Source organism: Macaca nemestrina, chromosome 2 (genome assembly GCF_043159975.1).
Source record: "Macaca nemestrina isolate mMacNem1 chromosome 2, mMacNem.hap1, whole genome shotgun sequence".
Classification (NCBI taxonomy): domain Eukaryota; kingdom Metazoa; phylum Chordata; class Mammalia; order Primates; family Cercopithecidae; genus Macaca; species Macaca nemestrina.
Window position 1 is genome coordinate 2,248,466 of NC_092126.1, and position 21,569 is coordinate 2,270,034.

The following is a 21,569-nucleotide window of genomic DNA, read 5'->3' on the forward strand; positions in this document are numbered from 1 at the left end:
CTGGTGGATCACTTGAAATCAGGAGTTCGGGGTGAGCAAAATTATGTTTCTTAAGCCTTATTACTGATGCTTGGGTCAAATTATTTAGGAACTTTTTAGCTCCGCCTTCTGGAATGTCCTTGCCTTTTTACTGCCTCCACCCCCAATCTCTAAGTGAATTATAGGGCTTCATTGTTGTCCAAGTTGGAAATATACACAATGGTACATAAATTTTAGTAATAGACTAAGCATTTCCATAGCTTCCTATGGTTTGCAACATATTTTCTTTTATATTACTTCTCTAGAGCCTCACACAGTCCCCCTGGGTGAAGATGGGTGTTGCTATCTTTTCACAGATGGAGAAAATGAATTTCAATAATAATTGTGATTTACCTATACTCAAATGTCACTGAGTGGTAGAGGGAGGTATAGAGAGACCTAGAACCAGGTCTGAGATTATAGGGTCACTTGAACCAAGGTGCAATGAAGGGTTTTTCTTCATTTGAAATAATTTCACGTAGACTCTTTCCAAGTCTTTTAGTTGTAGTTGTCTGATTTTCCACATTACCTGTTCTACTACCTGCTGTCTTGGTTAAGGATCCCAAAGTCTTTTTTTTTTTTTTCTTTGAGACAGAGTCTTGCTCTGTCGCCCAGGGTAGGATTTTTTAAGTCAAGTTTATTGGCTGAGTACATGGCTCACCCAAATCTTACCATTCTATTTCATTAACAAAGGATCTTGTAGTGTTTGCTGCTGTAACAGACTGAAGCAACCTTACAAAGTTTCAGAGGGCAATATTACATTTTAAAAAATTGTGTTAAAATAAATTCTAAGATCTAATTATTTTAAAATAGGTCAAAATAGTTTAGAAAATGCACTTTTACAATGTGCACTGTATTTTTCCTTCTCAGCACTGATCAAAGTTTCATTATGTTATTTGTCTAATGTTTCTTCCTCCTCTACTCAATTATAAACAAGTGCTTTACAAGTGCTTTTCCAATGCAGAACTCACAAACCCCAGAGAATACCTCTTAGATCCTAATTTGAGACACACTGCATTCAAAGTTAAATGCTATGACTGAGGTGATCACTGCAGGTTAAAATGACTGTAAAAACAAATGCGGTGGATTCTGGAAAGATGGTAGAGTAGGAAGCACCACAAATCTGTTTCTCCACCTTGAAAACAATTTCAGTGGCAGCATCTGCCTGATGTAAATATTTTGGAACCTGGAGTCTACTGGAGGCTTGCAACTTCCAGGTGAAGGCTTGGACAGTAAACTGTAGTTAATTTCAGTCACCTGCATGCAGGTTTAGCACAGGAGCAGCTACCCATACTCTATCCCTCAGTCAACTGTGTGATGCTTGCACAAGTCACGGTGGGCAAAGAAAATTATGTTCTCCAAATACTGGAGATCTGTGCTCTAACTGCTGCTTCTCATCACAAAGGTGCAAACAGGCTATGGATACTGCTGTTTCACCTCCTCCTCACTGTTGCAAACCCCACCCAAACCTCCCAGGCTGAACTGATTTCCAGGAGATTTAAAGAGCTGGAGCCTCCCCTTCCTACACACCAATTCAATTTTCTTTTTCCCCTTTTGGGAGCCAGACATTGAAGACTAGGACATTAAAAACCAACCACATATATAGAGGAAATTAGAAAGTCACTGTGCATGCCCAGGGGAAGGATAGGCTCAGAAAACATCTAAGAAGACCCTACGTTTACACCTGAGGCTGATCTTTGACAGCCTAAAACAATCACAAAAACAGTAACAACAAAAAAAGAAAATGCTGGAGAAGAAGGAGAATCTGATTTTCACAGTCATCAAATTATTAAATTCAAGTGTGCTGTTTTCATGGGAAAAAGAAATCCCAAGGCATACAAATAAACAAGAATAAATGGCTTATTCAAAAAAGAAATACAAATCAACAGAAACTGTCCCTTAAAAAAAATAAGGCCAGGTGTGGTGGCTTACGCCTGTAATCCCAGCACTCTGGGAGGCTGAGGCGGGCAAATCACGAAGTCAGGAGTTTGAGACCAGCCTGGCCAACATAGTGAAACCCTGTCTCTACTAAAAATACAAAAAATTAGCTGGGTGTGGTGGCAGGCGCCTGTAATCACAGCTACTTGGGAGGCTGAGGTAGGAGAATCACTTGAACCCAGGAGGCGGAGGTTGCAGTGAGTCAAGACCACACCACTGCACTCCAGCCTGGGTGACAGAGCACGACTCCATCAAAACACAAACCAACCAACCAACCCCCAAAACCTGACAGCAAATCTACTAGACAAAGACTTTTTTAAAGAACTAAAAGATGTGAACGAAAGCAAGAAAATGCTGTATGAACAAAATGGAAATACCAATAAGGAGAAATAAAAATTTATAAAATTCAGGAACTGAGAAGTACAATAACTGAAAATTCAGTGGAGGGATTCGAAAGCATATCTAAGTAGCTAAAAAAAAATTAGTGAACATGAAGACAGGACAATGGAAAATACTGCATCTGAAGAACAGAAATAAAAAAGATTAAAGAAATGTGAACAGAACCTATGGGACCCGTGAGACATCATCAAGCAGACCAACTAATGCATTGTGGGAGTTGCATGAGAAATGAGAGATAAAAGAGTAGAAAAAAATACTTGAAGAAGTAATAGCCAAAACTTCTCAGATTTCATGAAAAACATGAATATAAACATCCAAGAAGCTCAATAAACAAGTAATGAAATCAGACTCACACTGAGGCACATTATACTAGAACTGTCAAAGGACTAGAACTGTCAAAGGACAAAAACAAAGGGAGACTTTTGAAAGCAACGAGAGAGGTGACTTGTCACATACAACAAATCCTCAATGAGAGTATCAGCGGACTTCACGTCAGACACTCTGGAGGTCATAAGGCAGTGGGTGGAAATAATGCTAAAATAAGAGGAAAAAGAAACCAAACCTGTCAACTAAAAATCCTGTATCCAGCAAGACAGTCCCTCAAAAGTAAGGGGGAAATTAAGATGTTCCCTGATGAACAAATGCTGAGGGAGTTTGTTATCACTAGAACTGCCCTGAAAGATGTGCTAAAGGTAGCAGTTCAGGCTGAAATGAAAGAAAACTAGACAGTAACTCAAAGTCACATGAACAAATAAAGATCTCAATAAAGGCAAATACATAGGTAATAATAAACACTAGTTAGCAGTGTTGTAACAATGGTTGTGTAAATTCACTTTTGGTTTTCCACATGATTGAAGAGACTATATTACATTTCCAAATTTAAAAAAAAAAAAAAACTTAGCCTAGCCAGGCATGGTGGCTCACACCTGTAATCCCAGCAATTTAGGTGGCCGAGGCGGGCAGAGATGGCTTGAGCCCAGGAGTTCAAGACCAGCCTGTGGAACATGGTGAAACCCCATCTCTACAAACAAAACAGAACAGAACAGCAGCAACAACAAAAATTAACCAGGTGTGGTGGGCACATGCCTGCAGTCATGGCTGTTCAGGAGGCTGAGGCGAGAGAACTGATTGGGCCCAAGAGGTTGAGGCTGCAGTGAGCTGTGATGGCACCACCACACTCCAGCCTGGGCTACAGAATGAGACCCTGCCTAGAAATAAATAAGCCTAATATTAATAAATAAAGTCAATATTAGTAAATAATGAAAATCCATTATTAGTTTAAAAGCTAACATTGTAACTTTGTAACTTCATATTTTGTCTCGTACATAATTTAAGACACTATTGCATTAAAAATTATTAGTTTCTGGTTTTGGGCATACACTAAATGAAGATGTAATTTTGTGACATCAACAATCGAAAGGGGTTGGGACAGAGCAGTTAAAGGGGCAGAGGTTTTGTATATTATTGCAGTTAAGCTTGTATAAATTGAGATTAGAAGTGTCTAGGATGTCAAACGTTCCCCTTGGTAACCACATAAAATATAACTAAAGAACAGACTCAAAGGAAATGAGAAAGTTAAATGTTTCACTACAAAAAAATTAATCAAAGACCAAAGAAGACAGCAATGCAGGAAATGAGGAACAAAAAAGCTACAAGGCATATATATATATAAAGAAAACAAACAGCAAAATGACAAAAGTAAGTCCTTCCTTACCAATAATTACTTTAAATGTAAATAAACTCTTCAATCAAAAGACAGAAATTGGCAGAAAAAAATTTTTTAAAATGTTCCAACTACAAGCTGTATACAAGAGACTCACTGTAAATCCAGACACAAATATGCTGAAAGTGAAGTATAGAAAGCGATATTCCATGCAAATAGTAACCAAAGGAGAGCAGGAGTGGCTGTACTCATAAAAGACAAAATAGACTTTAAATCCAAAAAAAGGTTATGAGACAACAAAGGTATTATATATTAATAAAAGGTTCAATATAGGAATATGTAACAATTACAAAAATTAACGCACCTAATAGCAGGCCATCAAAATGTAAGTAACAAAAATGAGACAGAATTGAAGAAAGAAACGGTTCTACAATAATAGCTGGAGACTTCAATACCACATTCTCCATAATGGGCAGAACAACCAGACATATGATAAGTAAGGAAATAGAGGAGATGAACAAACACAATATACCAAGGAGACACAGAACTCTAACAACAGAACACACATTCTTCTCAAGTGCACATGGGAATAGAAGGAAACTATGTCAACCTAAGAAAAACCATATACAAAACCTCACAGTGAACATCATACTCAGTGCTGAAAGACTGAAAGCTTTTCCTCTACGATAAGAAAGAAGGCAAGTATGTCTGCTTTCACCACTTGTACTCAACGTGACCACTAGCTGAATAGTTGAAGTTGTAGTCAAAGCAATTAGGAAAGAAAAAAGAAATAAAAGACATCCCAATTAGAAAGGAAGAAGCAAAATTACTTGTTCACAAATGATATGATCTTATACGTAAAACACCCTGAAGATTTTACACAAAAACTGTTAATAATTAAACCAATTAAGCAAAGTAGCAGGATACGAAGTCAATACACAAAAATCAGTTGTATTTCTTCTAACATTGAACAATCTAAAATGGAAATTAAGAAAACAATTCTGTTTATCACAGCATCAAAAAGTACAAATTTTCAGAACACTGAGCCTCCTAAATGCTAAAAAAAAAAAAAAAAAAAGAATTAACTTCATCAAGAAGGTAAAAAACTTGTAAAATGAAAACTATAAAACATTTATGAAAGAAATTAAGAAGACATAAATAAATAGGAAGGGATCTATGGTTACAGATTGGGAGACTTATTATTGCAAAAATGTCAATATTACCCAAAGCAATCAACAGACTTAATGCAATTCCTATCAAAATTCCAGTAGGGTTTTTAAAGAAATAGAATAACCCATCCTAAAAGTCACATAGAATTTCACAGTACCCTGAAAGTCAAAATGATAATGAAAAAGAAAAACAAAGGCGGCAGGCTAACACTTTGATTCCAAAACTTACTACAAAGTTACAGTAATAGAAACAGTCTGGTACTGGTGTGCAGACAGACATATAGAAGAGAATAAAGCAGAATCCAGAAATAAATGCCATATACAATAATCAACCTAAAACGGATCATGATCTAAATCTAAAACCTAAAACTATAAAACTGTTAGAAGAAAATACAGGCTAAAAGTGAGACAATGGAACTGACAGTGATTTCTTGGATATGACACAAAGGTACAGGCAAAAAAAGAAAAAATAGGTAAGTCATATCTCTGACAAGACGTGAGACCCAGAATGCACAAAGAACTCCTAAACTCCAACAATAATACCAAACACCCTAATTAAAAAATGGTCAAGGAACTCATACAGACATTTTCTCAAAGAAGACATACAAATGGACAATAAGCACATGAAAAGATGTGTCACTAATCATTATAGAAACGCAAATCAAAACTACGAGATGTCACCTCACACCCATTAGCCTGGCTACTATTAAGAAAACAAAATAAAAAGTGTTGGTGAGGATGTGGAGAAACTGGAATCCTTGTGCACTTCGGTGGAAATTTAAAATGCTACAACCGGCTGGGCACGGTGGCGCACACCTGTAATTCCAGCACTTTGGGAGGCTGAGGCGGGTGGATTACCTGAGGTCGGGAGTTCAAGACCAGCCTAACCAACATGGAGAAACCTTGTCTCTACTGAAAAAATAAAAAATAAAAAATAAAAAAAAAAATAGCAGGGCATGGTGGCGCATGCCTGTAATCCCAGCTACTCGGGAGGCTGAGGCAGGAGAATCACTTGAACCACGGAGGTGGAGGTTGTGGTGAGCCAAGATCACGCCATTGCACTCCAGCCTGGGCAACAAGAGCGAAACTCCGTTTCAAAAACAAAAAAAGGTCCAGAGGCAATACGATGCTCTGTTCTGGACATACCTCTAATGTAATTACTCCCACATTATGTGGGAGCTATTTGTTAAACTTGTCTCTTGCACAAACACCTAGTAGGCTCCTAGAGGACAGAGAATGTTCTCTTCATCTTCAAAGCACATATTCAAACATCAAAAAAGACCATGCACAAACAATTAGCTCTAAAGCGTTTTCAACAATATTTTAATTACATGGTAACTTTTCAGAACTGATAGAAATAAAGGTTCAAAACATCTAGTTTTAAAACAGAGTATTTACTCTAGGGTGCAAATAAGCCTCTGGATTTAATAGGCTGGAATCACAGAGATTATGTGTTTACACTCCCAGTAAGAACAACTAGTAACTGTTACCTACTCTGTACTCAGTTTCTATGTGGAGAAACTAGGTTCTCAGAAGTTGAGTAATTTCTACACCATCACACATGTAGAAACAGGTGAAGCTAGGAAGTGGTGGAGTCAGGTATGACTATACTATAAAGTTCATGCTCTTTCTGCAATATTAAGCAGCCACTGAATATTATCTTTCTGTGCCACTCTGTATGATAAGTGTAATTCTGATTTGTAGAGGGCTTTCATAAAGTACAAACAATATGATCAATATGCAAGTACTCTGAAAAGTGTAAAAGTGTTCTACAATGAAAGACTATATACTTTTTAAAAAGTTATTATCTATGTATCTTTCTAATTTGCCTGACTCTCAAACCCATTTTAAAGGAGTCAGGTTGCGCTGCCCCCATTTTAACAGATGAAGGAGGAGAAGACTCAGACAGGGTAACTTGTTTGAGTGACAAAGACGGACTAGACTCTAATCTTCTCTTCTTCTTTTATTTCTAATACATACTAATGCATCTAAATGTAAAGTAGTGGATCTTTCAAGAATACATATTCACTTAATATGTTGAAATTGGGTTATATGTTAGCATGGATTTTAAATTTTACTTAGGGACAGACATTTTAGTCCATTATTTTAATTTTATAACGTACTTGACTAATTAGGAACACACTTATTCTGGAAAATGAGGTCCACTCATTGGCTTCTCACATAACACAACAAAAATGGTAAAACTCTCTTTCATGAACTTCTGTAGCATATTTAAAACCTAAAGTGAAGCTATGCAGAATAAATAGGTCTTTTTTGTGTGTATCCTCCTCAAATATCCTCATTTAAACAAACAAACAAAACAAAACAAAACTTGTTCCTTAGTTTCCTTTCTCAGAGAAATATGAGATAATACTAAAAATATGAACAGCCAAGATTATGTGGCAGTACTTGACACGCATTAAGTATCCTCTCAATCACTGTAAAACACCTCAAGTTAGTACTCCTGTCTATCTTCGGTGTTACAGATGAGTCAATGGAAGTTCACTGTGGTTAAGTAAAGTGTGTAGTTACATAGGTTAAGTGGTAGGACTGGAATTCCAACCCCAGGTCATTCTGACTTCAAAACCTGTATTTTTATAAGACTATGCAGGATCTCAACAATTTTCAAATGTAGTGTGATGTTAAGTTAGGGATGCCTGGAGTAAATAAATGAGAGAATTCTGAATAGGAAAAGACAGGCTCCCAAATGAATATAAAGAGACTGGTACAAATTCTCAAAGGATTCCAGAAAACTATTTTAATGCCAAAAAATTGACTGAAGTGAGAAGAGTAAAATAAACTTTCAATTCTACTTAAAAAAAAAAAAAAAAAAACACTGTACTAATCAACTCTGTGTATTTGGAAAGATGTTACATTATTACGATGTTATAATAACCCTCAAACTGCTTGCTGAGAATTATATTTTATTTATAAATTCAATTTTTTCCTGCAATATAGAAAGAATATCCATTTGGATTCCTCTATTCATTGTTGGTTTTATGAGTTAATTTTTAATTATTTTCATAATCAAAAATTATATAGTACTAATATTATTACAATGATTACAATTCAGTCTTATTACAGTAAGGCTGAAGTCATTGTAACATTGTAATTTCCCCTAGAATCCTCGGGTGTGTGGATGTTCTTACTGACTTCACTTTTTAGGAGAGGGGAAGGGCAGTGAGATGTGAATAATCACAGTTGATATCTTTTTCCCCCCAATGGAGCTGATTTTGAAATTGTTTACACAGCAAACATAATATGTTTACCCAGATTTTATGCTACAGATCAATAATTCGCAAAAACAATCTATGGGTTCATTTATTTACACTTTAAATGAGATCGTGATCTTTCACACCAAAGATCTTTATTATTATTCTTAGTAATACTACCATTATTTTGACTTTGCATAACTGTTGGAAGGGCAGTTAATGTCTCGAGTCATCCCTTGGAAGTAGTAAGTCTTTGAAAAACTAAAAATGATTAGATTCTCTCATATTTGGCTATTATTTTTTTTTAAACTGTTACATATAATTTTTTACAAGTAAAATTTTACAATAGATTTACAGAAAAGTTGTGAAGATAGCACAGAGCATTCCCAAATAATCCAGATATGTTGGCTATTATTTTTACCTAATAAATGTGAAGTGTCTTATCTAATCAAATAACATGAGAACGAGTATTTCCAAAGATAAATATATAATAGGAAACAATGTGCTAAATAAAATGATACATCTGGTACAAAATCAGGAGTACAATGATTTTTACTAACTTTAGGAGAATAAAGTTTTCTAAAGTAAAAATGTTTAAAAACTGTTTTAAGCAGATTCATAAGTACAAAGGCATGAAAACAAATCTAAGGTTCAATATTATGAAGTTCACAATGTGTTCCATTGCACACATAACCTAATAAAATGGCAAATCTTGACTCCATTTATATTAAATTTGAAATGTTTAAGTCCCTAAAACTACTAATGGAAGCCCAAAGTAAATTACCAAATTACAAAACACAGCTCAAACAGTTTTAAAAAAGAACACAAATGAAACATTAAAAGCAAATGAAATTTTTATAAAGAAAAAAGAAACTAATAAAAACCTGTGGTATGGTGGGTAGGATGACAGTATTCTCAGCAGGGACTGGCAGGACAGGGATCACAGGGACAGTGGGAGGAGAGGGAAGAACAGCTTCTGTTGGCTAAAAATCATCAATGACAAAAAATCAGGAAAAACACCAAAATAAAAGGGAAACACATAACAAAAAGCTGTGCCATAAAGATAAATTAGTTTTCAGAAATAACTATGCAACAGGTAAAATATTAATACATTACACTAATATAAATAATGAGAAAATACCCTTTAGAAATTGTTTTAGAAACAGTTACACCCCCAATAATTTTAATGATTCTGTAATTAAAATGAGTGACTACTCTTTAGATGTTTAAATGATAATAATAAACATTATCACTTACAATATTCCTTCCTTCTCTGGGAAATAAGACAATTGCTTCATAGACAGACTACAAAATATTTTTTCTAGTACTCAGAATACATTTGACTGCTTTCCTCTATGCATTCAGAAAACTAAAAGTAATTTTATTAGCCCAATCAGGCAGATAAGAGAGTTTACAAATCCATGATATTAACTTCTATTATCAAGAACCGTAATCACCTGCCTCAACATGCCCGTAACTAATTCAACTAACATTGACTGTCTATTATATGCCAGACATATCCGGCAACAATGAAAAAACAATGTAGAGAGAACCCTGGTATAAATTAAACTAAGAAGTGTAATGTTTATCTGGCTTAAGTTATTTTTCAAAGGATGAAACTGGAACACAGGACAGTTGTTTTGTATAAGACCCGTTGGCTATATAAATAAAACACCTTATATATGTAAGGAAAACACTAAAGTCAAGTAGATGAGGACAGCTTGCCTTCATAGGCCTTAAAACAGGAAGAACAAATTGTCAGACTAAAAACAAGGTTTATCTTCATTCATAAATACAAAATAAAATGGCAAATTTTTTTTGCCTATCAAATTAGTAAAATTAAGATTTATTAAAAATGTATGGCGCCTCTTCAACAATGGTGCTGAGATATCCACATGCAAAAGACGAAGGTCTACAGACCCCCATCTCACATTATATATAAAAATTAACTCAAAATAGATTAACAACCTAAATATGAGATTTGAAAACATAAAACTCTTATGAGAGAACATAGGGTTAATCTTTGTGACCTTGGATTTGGTAATGGAGTCTTAGAAATACGGTGACCAAAAAAAACCAAAAAAAAAAAAAACAAAAAAACCATTAGACTCTATCAGAATTAAAACCTTTTGTGCACCAAAGGGCATTACCAAGAAAGTGAAAAGACAGCCTACACAATGGGAGAAAATATTTGGAAATCATAATCTGATAAGGGTTTAATATCCAGAACATTTAAAGACTCTTACAACTCAACAACACAAAGAAAAACAACCCAATTAACGAAATGTGCAAAGAGCTTGAATAATTTCTGCAAAGATATACAAGTGGCCAATTAGCACATGAAAATGCTCAACATCATTAGTCAATAGGGTAATACAAATAAAAGCTATAATGAGAGATTACTTCACCACTACAAGGGAAGTTTCTAACTAAAACAAAACAAAAAAAATCAAAGTAACAAGTAGTGGCAAGGATGTGGAGAAACTGGAACTCTGGTAAAATGCTGGTGGGAAATGTAAAACGGTACATACAGCTTCTGTGGAAGACTTTGGCAGTTTCTTAAACACCAACCATAAAATCAGCATATGATCTAGCAATTGGGTAGGTAAATGTGCACTGGGAAGGCACATCCCCAAAAGTGAGAGCAAGGACTCAGACACTTGTATGCCAATGTTCAGTGCGGCATCATACACAACAGTCTAAAGGTGGAAAGAAACCAAGTTGGAAAGAAACCAAGTGTCCATCAGGAGATGAACGGATAAACAAAATGTGATAATATACACATGATGGATATTATTCAGCCCTAGAAAGGAATCTTTTTTTTTTTTTTTTTTTTTTGAGACGGAGTCTCACTCTGTTGCCCAGGCTGGAGTGCAGTGGTGCAATCTCAGCTCACTGTAACATCCACCTCCCGGGTTCAAGCATTCTCTGCCTCAGCCTCCCAAGTAGCTGGGATTACAGGCACCTGCCACCATGCCCTGCTATTTTTTTTGTATTTTTAGTAGACATGGTGTTTTACCATCTTAGCCAGGCTCGTCTTGAACTCCTGACCTGGTCATCCACCCACCTTGGCCTCCCAAAGTGCTGAGATTACAGGCATGAGCCACCACACCTGGCCCTAGGAATAAAATTCTTAATCATGCTAGAAGATGGATGAGCCTTTAAAATATTAAGTGAAATTAGCCAGACACAAAAGGATAAATATTGCATGATTCCACTTAAAAGGCTAGTAAGTTTTGTTATACATATTTTACCAACAAAAAAAATACGATAAAAATATTCCAAAAAAGCTTTTAAAAATGCATGAAAACTGGTCCTCTCACACTGCTATTGGATATACAAATTGATGCAAACTTTAGGAAAACTAATTTGTCAGTAAATATCTAGAGCTTTAAAAATGTTTAAACTTGGCTGGGTGCAGTGGCTCACGCCTGTAATCCCAGCACCTTGGGAGGCCGGGGTGGGCGGATCACGAGGTCAGGAGTTCAAGACCAGCTTGGCCAACATGGTAAAACTCCATCTCTACTAAAAAAAAGAAAAAAAAAAAAGTCTAAACTCTTTGACTTAGTAATTCTAGAACTCTATTCTAAGCAAAAATTTTAAAAGTCAAGGTTTTAAGGTATTCTCATAAGGTGTTTTAAGGTTTTAAGATATTCTTTTGAACATTTTCTATTTGGTCAATTGTGGAATATTTTAAATACCCAAAGGTGTCAGAATGGTTAAGTAAAAAAGTAAAAAATGGAAACTATGTGAGATTGAGGCCAGGCATGGTGGCTCATACCTGTAATCTTAGAGCTTTGGGAGGATGTGGCAGGCAGATCACCTGAGGTCAGGAGTTCAAGACCAGCCTGGCCAACATGGCAAAACCCTACAAAAAAATTCTGAATTCCATATTATGAGCTCAAAATTAATAACAATAGTAACTGATATTCACTGCAATACTTACATGACCTTCCAAGAATGTTTGAAAACCCATAGGTTCTGACTTCTGATTTATGAATGTATAAGAAAAGTGTGGTGATTTTGTAAGAACTGTGCTTGGATCCAGTGGATATACACAAGGAAAAACCAAACATATACTGATTCCTACCCTTAAACTATACATAAAATTGATTTTAGCTGGTTTGCTGACATAATTGAGAGCAGTAAACAATATAAGACTTCTAGAGGATGATATGGTAGAGTATCATCACGACCTTGGTGTAGATGACCTCTTGAAAGGAAAGTGCATGTTGCTGAAGCCCAAGCAGGGGGAGGAAAGCATCTGTGCGCAGGGAGTGGAAGGGAGGCAATAGCCTGGCAAAGGGTGTTGGAGCCTAAGCATGGCAAGGAGGGTGTCCACATGGACAGAGGAGTGGTGGCAGCCTGACGTGTATGGTTGGAACCCGAGTGAGACAGATAGTATCTATGAGGCAGTAGATGTGGTCTGGCATAAGGTTTTGCGCTGTCAGTGGACTAAATGGGATCTTTTGGAGCCTGAGCAGAGGGAGAAGGGCATCCATCTAGGGCAGCAATAGTGACAGGAGATTGCTTATATACAGAGCATTCTGATCCAATAAATAAATACACGAAGGATATTGACAGCAAGGTTCCTCGTGTCAGAAAAGGGAGTTATAAATATGGAAAGACAGAAAATTAGCATGAGACCTATGGTGTTACACTAAAATTGGAGGTATTAGTGTAAGCAGTTTTCAATATATATAGATAAATACAAAAATAAATATAGATATAAATGTGTGTGTATATATGTGCATAACTCTGCTAAGTATGAGGACCTGGGAGCAGTTAACAGCTCCACAGCACCAATACACCTGGCATTCAAATCTTGATTTCTAAATACTCATTCTGAAATTTAAAACAACACAACATGGCCGGGCGTGGAGGCTCACGCCTGTAATCCCAGCACTTCGGGAGGTAGAGGTGGGCAGATCACCTGAGGTCAGGAGTTTGAGACCAGCCTGGCCAACATGATGAAACTCCGTCTCTACTAAAAATACCAAAAATTAGCTAGGCGTGGTGGCGGGTACCTGTAATCTCAGCTACTTGGGAGGCTGAGCCAAGAGAATCATTTTGAACCCAGGAGGTGGAGGTTGCAGTGAGCCAAGATCACGCCACTGCACTACAGCCTGGCCAATAAGAGTGAAAGTCCTTCCCGGGGGGGAACAAAAACCACAAAACAAAACAAAAGCAAACCAAACCATGGGTCTTTGAAGAAATGGCTGATTCCAGTGCTAGAGCTCAGCAAGTACAATATGAGTGTAGACATCCTGCTGTACCAGAAAATAAGGGAAGTACTCAAAGAGGATGACAAATGACAAAGAAATTGGCTTGAAGGGCTGCCATTGGCCAGACTGGGAACTATCTGTGACTCAATTATAACAATGGCATAAAATCCACTGAATAAAACTGGAATCTGGGACCCCATACTGATATAAATAAATACACGAATAAACAAATGAAGATAAGAGCATTTCCTTATAACAAAATGCTAACTAAAAATGTAATGATGGAATTATAAAATCATTTGGCAGCCATCACAGTAATAGAGTAATTCATTCAAGAAATATTAATGAATGTTAAAACTTCCTGTTGCTAAGTGAAACGTCCATTTCAGTGGATGAATGGCATATACTCATACAAAAGTGTTTCATTTCAAAACATTAATTACAGTGGAGAAATATGCAGACAGTATCTTAATCAAGTGATCAAAGTTAACATCACCAGTAACGGGAAAAATCAAAATCATGTATTATGTGATAAAATGTAATGAAAGTATAATACTTCCAGGATATTTCTACCAAAGAGGCATAACTTGAATCTAATCATTAAACATCAGACAAACCCAAATTGAGTGATACATTACAAAATAACTGGCTGCAGTCATCAAAAGTGTCAAAGTCATGAAAGTCTAACGTTACTTTTTAATTCAACTTTATTCTCTTTTTGAAACGACGTTACTCAGGTAGAACTGATATTAAAAAACTGCACATATTTAATGTATACAATTTGATTGAGTTGCACATACGCATACACCCATGAAGCCATTGCCATAATCAAAGTAACAAACGTATTTACCACCTCTAAAAGCTTCCTTGTGCCTCTGTTTTCTGTTTTGTTTTGGTTCTTTTAAGAACACTAAAGTTTATTTTTTAAATGTTTGAAAATGTCACAGATGTAATATGTTAAATTTATTTTCTTATAATAGTCTCCAGCCCTAACAACAGGATAACTGATTAATAATCTACTTTGATAGTCAAAATAAGATAAAAGTACATGCTTATGTCATATTTCAAGGCAAAGCACAACAATTTTCTCCACTGGGTAGCTGCTCTCCAAAAGCCTTTATGATAAACCATGAATCCATTAATATTACATTTTAATCCCACTTGTAACCCTTTGTCTCTGAGCCTCTTCTAGAATCATCTTCTTTAGATGAGGACGTGAACACCATTAAAAAAAATTTCCAGTTTACAGCATCTTAACCCATCCCACTCTCTACAGGGCATTGACCAAGTTCCTTGAAACAGAACACAGGCCCCTGCCTCTTCCTTAAGGCCAACACTGCTGAGAAAGTCAACGAGGCATCAACACACACAATTCCCTAACCACAACTGATAACCAATTCTGGTAACAATTACAGAACAACAAAGTAATTCATTTAGTTCACTAGAAACAAAAATACAACTCTAAACAAATAATCCAAAGAAAGCTGACTGATGAGGAACAGCAAAGGTATTGAGGAAGGAGAGAGACCCTCTCACATTGTTTTATATTGTTTTATACTCAGTACCTGTTTTAAGAAAAAACAAGGAAGTGAAACCAAAGACAGGCAGCCTGGTGCCAGGCCCAAAACTGGGCCTGGGCCTGCCTGGCCTAAACCTAGTAGTTAAAAATCAACTCATAACTTAGAAACAAATGTTATTCATAGATTCCAGACATTGTATAGAAGAACATTGTGAAACTCCCTGCCCTGTTCTGTTTCTCTCTATCAGTGCATGAAACCCCTGTCACGTACCCCCTAGATTGCTCAATCACGACCCTTTCATGTGAAATCTTTAGTGTTGTGCACCCTTAAAGGGGCAGAAATTGTGCACTTGGGGAGCTCGGATTTTAAGGCAGTAGCTTGCCAATGCTCCCAGCTGAATAAAGCCCTTCCTTCTACAACTTGGTGTCTGAGAGGTTTTGTCTGCGGCTCGTCCTGATACATTTCTTTTTTCCCTGACAGGGAAGCAAGGTAACTGATGGACAGCCAAGGCAGCCCCTTAGGTGGCTTGGGCCTGCCCTGTGGAGCATCCCTGCGGGGGACTCCAGCCAGCCTGAGTGGGGCGTTCCAAAGAACGCTCCTGGGCAGGCAATTGCCCCAGTGGAACGCCTCGCCAGAGCAGTGCGTAGCAGACCCCCGCGGAGGAATAACACAGTGGCTGAACACCGGGAAGGAACTGGCACTTGGAGTTCGGACATCTAAAACTTGGTAAGACTAGTCTTTGGAACTTGCCCACTCCATTTGAGTGAAAGCATGGCCTGATCACCCACGGCATGCCTTTATCGGTACTTTGGTTTGGCTTTGGTTTTGACTCGGTTTAAATCGCCTGATAGGACTGGTCTTGGGAACCTGCCCACCCCATTTGAGTGGAAGTGTGGCCTGATCACCCATGGCGTGCCTTTATCGGCACTTTGGTTTTGGTTTTGACTTGGTTTAAATCGCCTGATGGGACTGGTCTTGGGAACCTGCCTACTCCATTTGAGTGGAAGTGTGGCCTGATCACCCACGGGGTGCCTGTACCAGCACTTTGGTTTTTGTTTTTGACTTGACTTGGATTACTTGATACTATGGTTTTGGTTTTGACCTGGCTTGGATTTCTGGATACTCTGATTTTGGTTTGGTGTAAAAAGCAGAAGTGTGTGTGTGCCCTTTTTACCTGTTTTTTGTTTTGTGGTGTGCGTGTGGTGTGAGCGTGGTGTTTTGTCTCAAAGAAGCATGGGTCCGGCACAAATAAGCCAGCCCCACTAGGAACTATGTTAAAAAGTTTCAAGAAAAGAAAAAAGGGGGGAGGCAGAATTTATATTTAAATAGTTTGTAATAAGTCAGAAAGCTAAGACATGTCGAAAAATTGTCTGCAAAAGTCATAAAAGAAAAAAGTTATAAAACATTTTATGCAAAAAATGTTGTATAATTTAAAAGTAATAAGGCCCCCTTAGTACTATTGAAAAAACAGTTTATGTGCAAGGTGTATAAGAAACTTAAAATATACCTTTGGTAAAAAGATTATAAGGAGGCATTAAGAATGTGGATTTCTACCTACATTAAAAGGTTAAAAAATTATTGTTTTAAAAGTTTAAGCAAGTTTTTAAATGTTAATTGTAAAGAAAATTCTGTGTGTAAACATATTAGCTAAAGTTAAACAGGTATCATTCAGTTTTTCTGTGAACTGGACATTAAAGTAAAAATGCAACAGGTTTTTCTTAAAGCATCAACCTGCTCTTTAACAAAAATTATAAAAGGTTAAAAAGAGTCTATAAAATCTTACCTTATGGTCAAACATGAAAAATTGGACAGATATATCTACAAGGTTTTATTAAAATTAAGTTTAACATTAATAACACACTAATATAAAGGTAAAACTTAGCTTATAAAAATCATACAAGCAGCATTATTAAATATAAAATGGTGTTTAGCTTTCTTTGGTGTAAAAACTAATAAAGACAGATGCTAAAGGAAACATTCATTTTACTAGAGGATCATAGAAGTTAAAGACTTAAACTTTGGCAATTAAGACAGCATACCAAGATGCAAATGCCTGGTTAAAATGGATCAAATATTCCATCTGCACGTTAAACAAAAGCAATTGTTATGCTTGTGCATATGGCAGGTCAGAGGCCCTGATAAGGTGGTCCTCCAGTTGACCAGGCGTGGGCTGCATGGTAGCTCTTTTCCAGGATTCTACAGCCTGGAGTAATAAGTCATGCCAGGCTCTCTCTGCAACATCCCAAAGTCCTAGCGGGTCAGCCTCCGAGGGCCATCCAGCTTCCGTCTCCTAACACTAAGTTCACTTCGTGTCTCTCACGGCAAGGAGGAGACTAAGTATTCCTTGGAGACCTGAAGGAATGCAGTGAGCTTAAGAATTTTCAAGAGCTTATCAATCAGTCAGCCCTTGTTCATCCCCGAGCAGATGTGTGGTGGTACTGTGGTGGACCTTTACTGGGCACTCTGCCAAATAACTAGAGTGACACTTGTGCTTTAGTCCATTTGGCTATCCCTTTCACCCTGGCACTTCATCAACCAGAGGGAGAAGAAAAAAAAAATAAGACATTGTAAAGTGAGAGAAGCCCCTTACAGGTCTTTCAACTCTCACATCTATTTAGATGCAACTGGAGCCCCGCAAGGAATACCAAATCAATTTAAAGCTTAAAATCAAAGAGTTACAGGATTTAAGTCAATACTTTGGTAGATGACAGTCAATAAAAATGTAGATTAAACTACATCTATTACAACCAACAGCAACGAGCTTTTCATGAGTTAAAAAGAAAAACTCAAGGCGGCCCCAGCCCTGAGGCAACATGACCTGACAAAACTCTTTACACTCTATGTGCCAGAAAGAGAAAAAATGGCAGTTGGAGTTTTAACCCAGACTGTAGGGCCCTGGCCAAGGCCGGTGGCCTATCTCTCAAAACAACTAGATAGGGTTTCCAAAGGCTGGCCCCCATGTCCAAGGGCCCTGGCAGCAACGGCCCTGTTAGCACAAGAAGCAGATACGCTAACTCTTAGGCAAAATCTAAACCTAAAGTCCTCCCTTGCTGTGGTGATTTTAATAAATACCAAAGGACACCATTAGCTAACGAATGCTAGACTAACTAGACACCAAAGCTTGCTCTGTGAAAATCCTCGTGTAACCACTGAAGTTTGCAACACCCTAAACCCTGCGCCACCTTGCTCCTGGTATCAGAGAGCCCAGTTAAACTAACTGTGTAAAAGCACTGGACTCAGTTTATTCTAGTGGGCACAACCTCCGAGACCATCCTTAAACATCAGTAGACTGGGAGCTGTACATGGACGGCAGCAGCTTCGCCAACCCCTGCAAAGTGACTCTGAAGAAGACAACAGGCCCTGCCTCAGTCACACCTGGAAGCTGACACACTCACGGCCGAACCATGAGGAAACTCATCGCGGGACTCATTTTCCTTACAATTTGGACTTGTACAGTAAGGACTTCGACTGACCTTCCTCAGACTGAGGGCTGTTCCCAGTATATACATGAAGTCACTGAGGTAGGACAAAAGATCGCTACAGTCCTAGTATTTTATGGTTATTATAAGTGTACCAGGACTCTTAAAAAAAAAACCTGTTTGTATAATGCTATTCTATCCAAGGTATGTAGCCCAGGAAATAACCAATCTGATGCGTGTTATGACCCATTTTAAGCCTTCCATGATCACAGTTTTTAAAGTAAAATTAACGACTGGTCCTTTTCTAGGCGACACAAGTAAAGTAATAGCTAAGACAGAAGAAAGAGGGGTCTCCAAGCATATAACCCTAAAATTTAATGCTTGTGCCACTATCAATAGCAATCGGCATAAAATAAGATGCAGTTCTTTAAATTAAAAAAGATAAAAAAGGTCACATGGCAGGAAATAAGTGTATCTGCCATGAATTAAGCTCATGTGCAAATGTGTGTAATTACTGGTCTTGTGTCATCTAGACTACTTAAAAAATGGATGGGAAAAAATCCTATTTAGCTCCAAAAAGGAGAAGGCAGCACCTCCTGTACGAGTGGAAGCTGCAGCCCCTTGAAATTAATAATTACAAATCCCTTGAACCCAAGGCAGAAAAAAAGGAGAACACGTATCTCTGGGCATCAATAAGAAAAGACTAGGTCCTACAGTAACTATCTTAGTAAAAGAGGAGGTTCGTAAACTCTCTCTGCAACCAGTATTTCAGACTTTCTATAATGAACTAAATGTGCCAGTATCAGAAACTCCAGGAAAACCCAGAAATTTGTTTTTGCAATTAGCCGAGCATGTAGCCCAGTCTCTAAATGTCACTTCATGTTATGTTTGTAAAAAAAACTGTAATAAGAGATCAATGGCCATAAGAAGGCTGAGAATTAGTGCCTACAGACCTAGTTCCTGATCCAGAAAAAAAAAAAAAAAAAAAAATCACCCTGATCATCTCTAAGTTCTAAAAGTCTCAATTATTGGACAATATCGCATAGCTAGAAAAAGGAAAAAATTCACTCATTCTGTAAGATGACTTAGTTGTCCGGGGCAAAAACTATATAATGGTACCGCAAACAAAACAAAACACAACAAAACAAACAAAAAAAAACACAACAAAAACAGTTAGATGGTGGAGTTCCAATTACACAGACAGAGATCCATTCAGTAAATTTCCAAGGTCGCAGACTGTCTGGGTCCACCCACAATTCCACTGGGAGTGGACTGCCCCCACCGGGTTATACTAAATATGTAGACATAGAGCCTACACTAAGCTGCCTGACCAGTGGACAGGTAGTTGTGTTGTTGGCACTATTAAACCATCTTTCTTCCTACCGCCCATAAAAAAAGGTGAACTCCTGGGCTTCCCTGTCAATGTTTCCCGTGGAAAACGAAGCATAGCCACAGGTAACCGAAAAGATGATGAATGACCTCCTAAAAAATTATATAATACTATAGGCCCGCCACTTAGACACAAGATGGCTCATGGGGATACTGGACCCCCATTTACATGCTCAACCAAATCATACAGTTACAAGCTGTTTTAGAAATCATCACTAATAAAACCGGTCAAGCCTTGATTATTCTGGCCCGGCAAGAAACTCAGATAAGAAATGCTATCTATCAAAATAGACTGGCTCTCAACTACTTGCTATCAGCTGAAAGAGAGGTCTACAAGACATTTAACTTTACTAATTACTGTCTACATACAGATAATCAAAGGCAAGTCAAGACACAGTTAAAAATACGACAAACCTGACACACGTGCCCATACAAGTGTAGCACGAATTCGACCCTGAAGCCTTGTTTAAAAATCAGTTTCTAGCACTAGGAAGATTTAAAACTCTGGTAATAAAAGTTATAATAGTAATAAGAACCTGCTTACTGCTCCCTTGTTTGCTATGTGTACTTCTTCAAATGATAAAAAACTTCATGGCTACTTTAGCTCACCAAAATGCTTCAGCCCAAGTGTACTATGTAAATCACTATCAATCGATTGCACAAAAAGACATAAGTAGCAGAAATAAGAGAACTCTCACTAATAATGAGTCTCAAAGGGGGGAAATGAGGAAAGAGAGGGACCCTCTCACATTGTTTTATACTCAGTACCTGTTTTAAGAAGAAACAAGGAAGTGAAACCAAAGACAGGCAGCCCAGCGCCAGGCCCAAAACTGGGCCTTGGGCCTGCCTGGCATAAACCTAGTAGTTAAGAATCAACTCATAACTTAGAAACCAATGTTATTCACAGATTCCAGACATTGTAGAGAAGAACACTGTGAAACTCCCTGCCCTGTTCTGTTTCTATCAGTGCATGAAACCCTGTCACGTACCCCCTAGATTGCTCAATCAATCACGACCCTTTCACGTGAAATCTTTAGTGTTGTGAGCCCTTAAAAGGGACAAAAATTGTGCACTCGGGAGCTCGGATTTTAAGGCAGTAGCTTGCTGACGCTCCCAGCTGAATAAAGCCCTTCCTTCTACAACTTGGTGTCTGAGAGGTGTTCTCTGCGGTTCATCCTGCTGCAATATTAGATCTGGTAATAGGATGCTTTGGGCACAGCTTTCAGAGCATGATAAAACTCTGGGGAGCTGTATAAGATTCTAAATTAGAAAACGTCAAACTTAAGATTTTAATACAAATAACGAGGCAGCAATATACAGTAACCATTATATTTTAGTTATTACTGAAAATAATTCAGTATAGCATTTTAAACTTGAAAAATCTTATATAACTATTTCATTAGACAGAGACTGTTATGCCATCATCCTTGTTCTGCTCCATCTGTATCACTCAATAAAATCGGATCTAGAGTTTTTCTGTTGTTGTTTTAAAAAAAAATCTTGGCCACGTGACTATCAACGGTCTCAGTTGTTTCTATCCATAGCAACACCATGGAATCATTAGCCTCTGCGGCTGCCTTCAGAGACTTGTTTCCATGGCAACAGAGGCTATGATAT

General features: G+C 37.5%; 1 protein-coding gene across 32 annotated transcripts in view; it reads right to left on the reverse strand.

Annotated features, from left to right (window-relative positions):
• Window positions 1-21,569, reverse strand: part of LOC105470793 (discs large MAGUK scaffold protein 1) — a 281,159-nt gene that overhangs the window by 123,929 nt on the left and 135,661 nt on the right. For 18 of the 32 annotated variants that reach the window (XM_011723039.2, XM_011723048.3, XM_011723044.2 and 15 more), the window contains one exon: window positions 9,284-9,382. The exons of the other annotated variants lie outside the window; for them this stretch is intronic. In XM_011723039.2, the coding sequence (XP_011721341.1) occupies window positions 9,284-9,382 (99 nt within the window). The remainder of the gene's footprint in view (window positions 1-9,283; window positions 9,383-21,569) is intronic. 32 annotated transcript variants of the gene reach the window in all.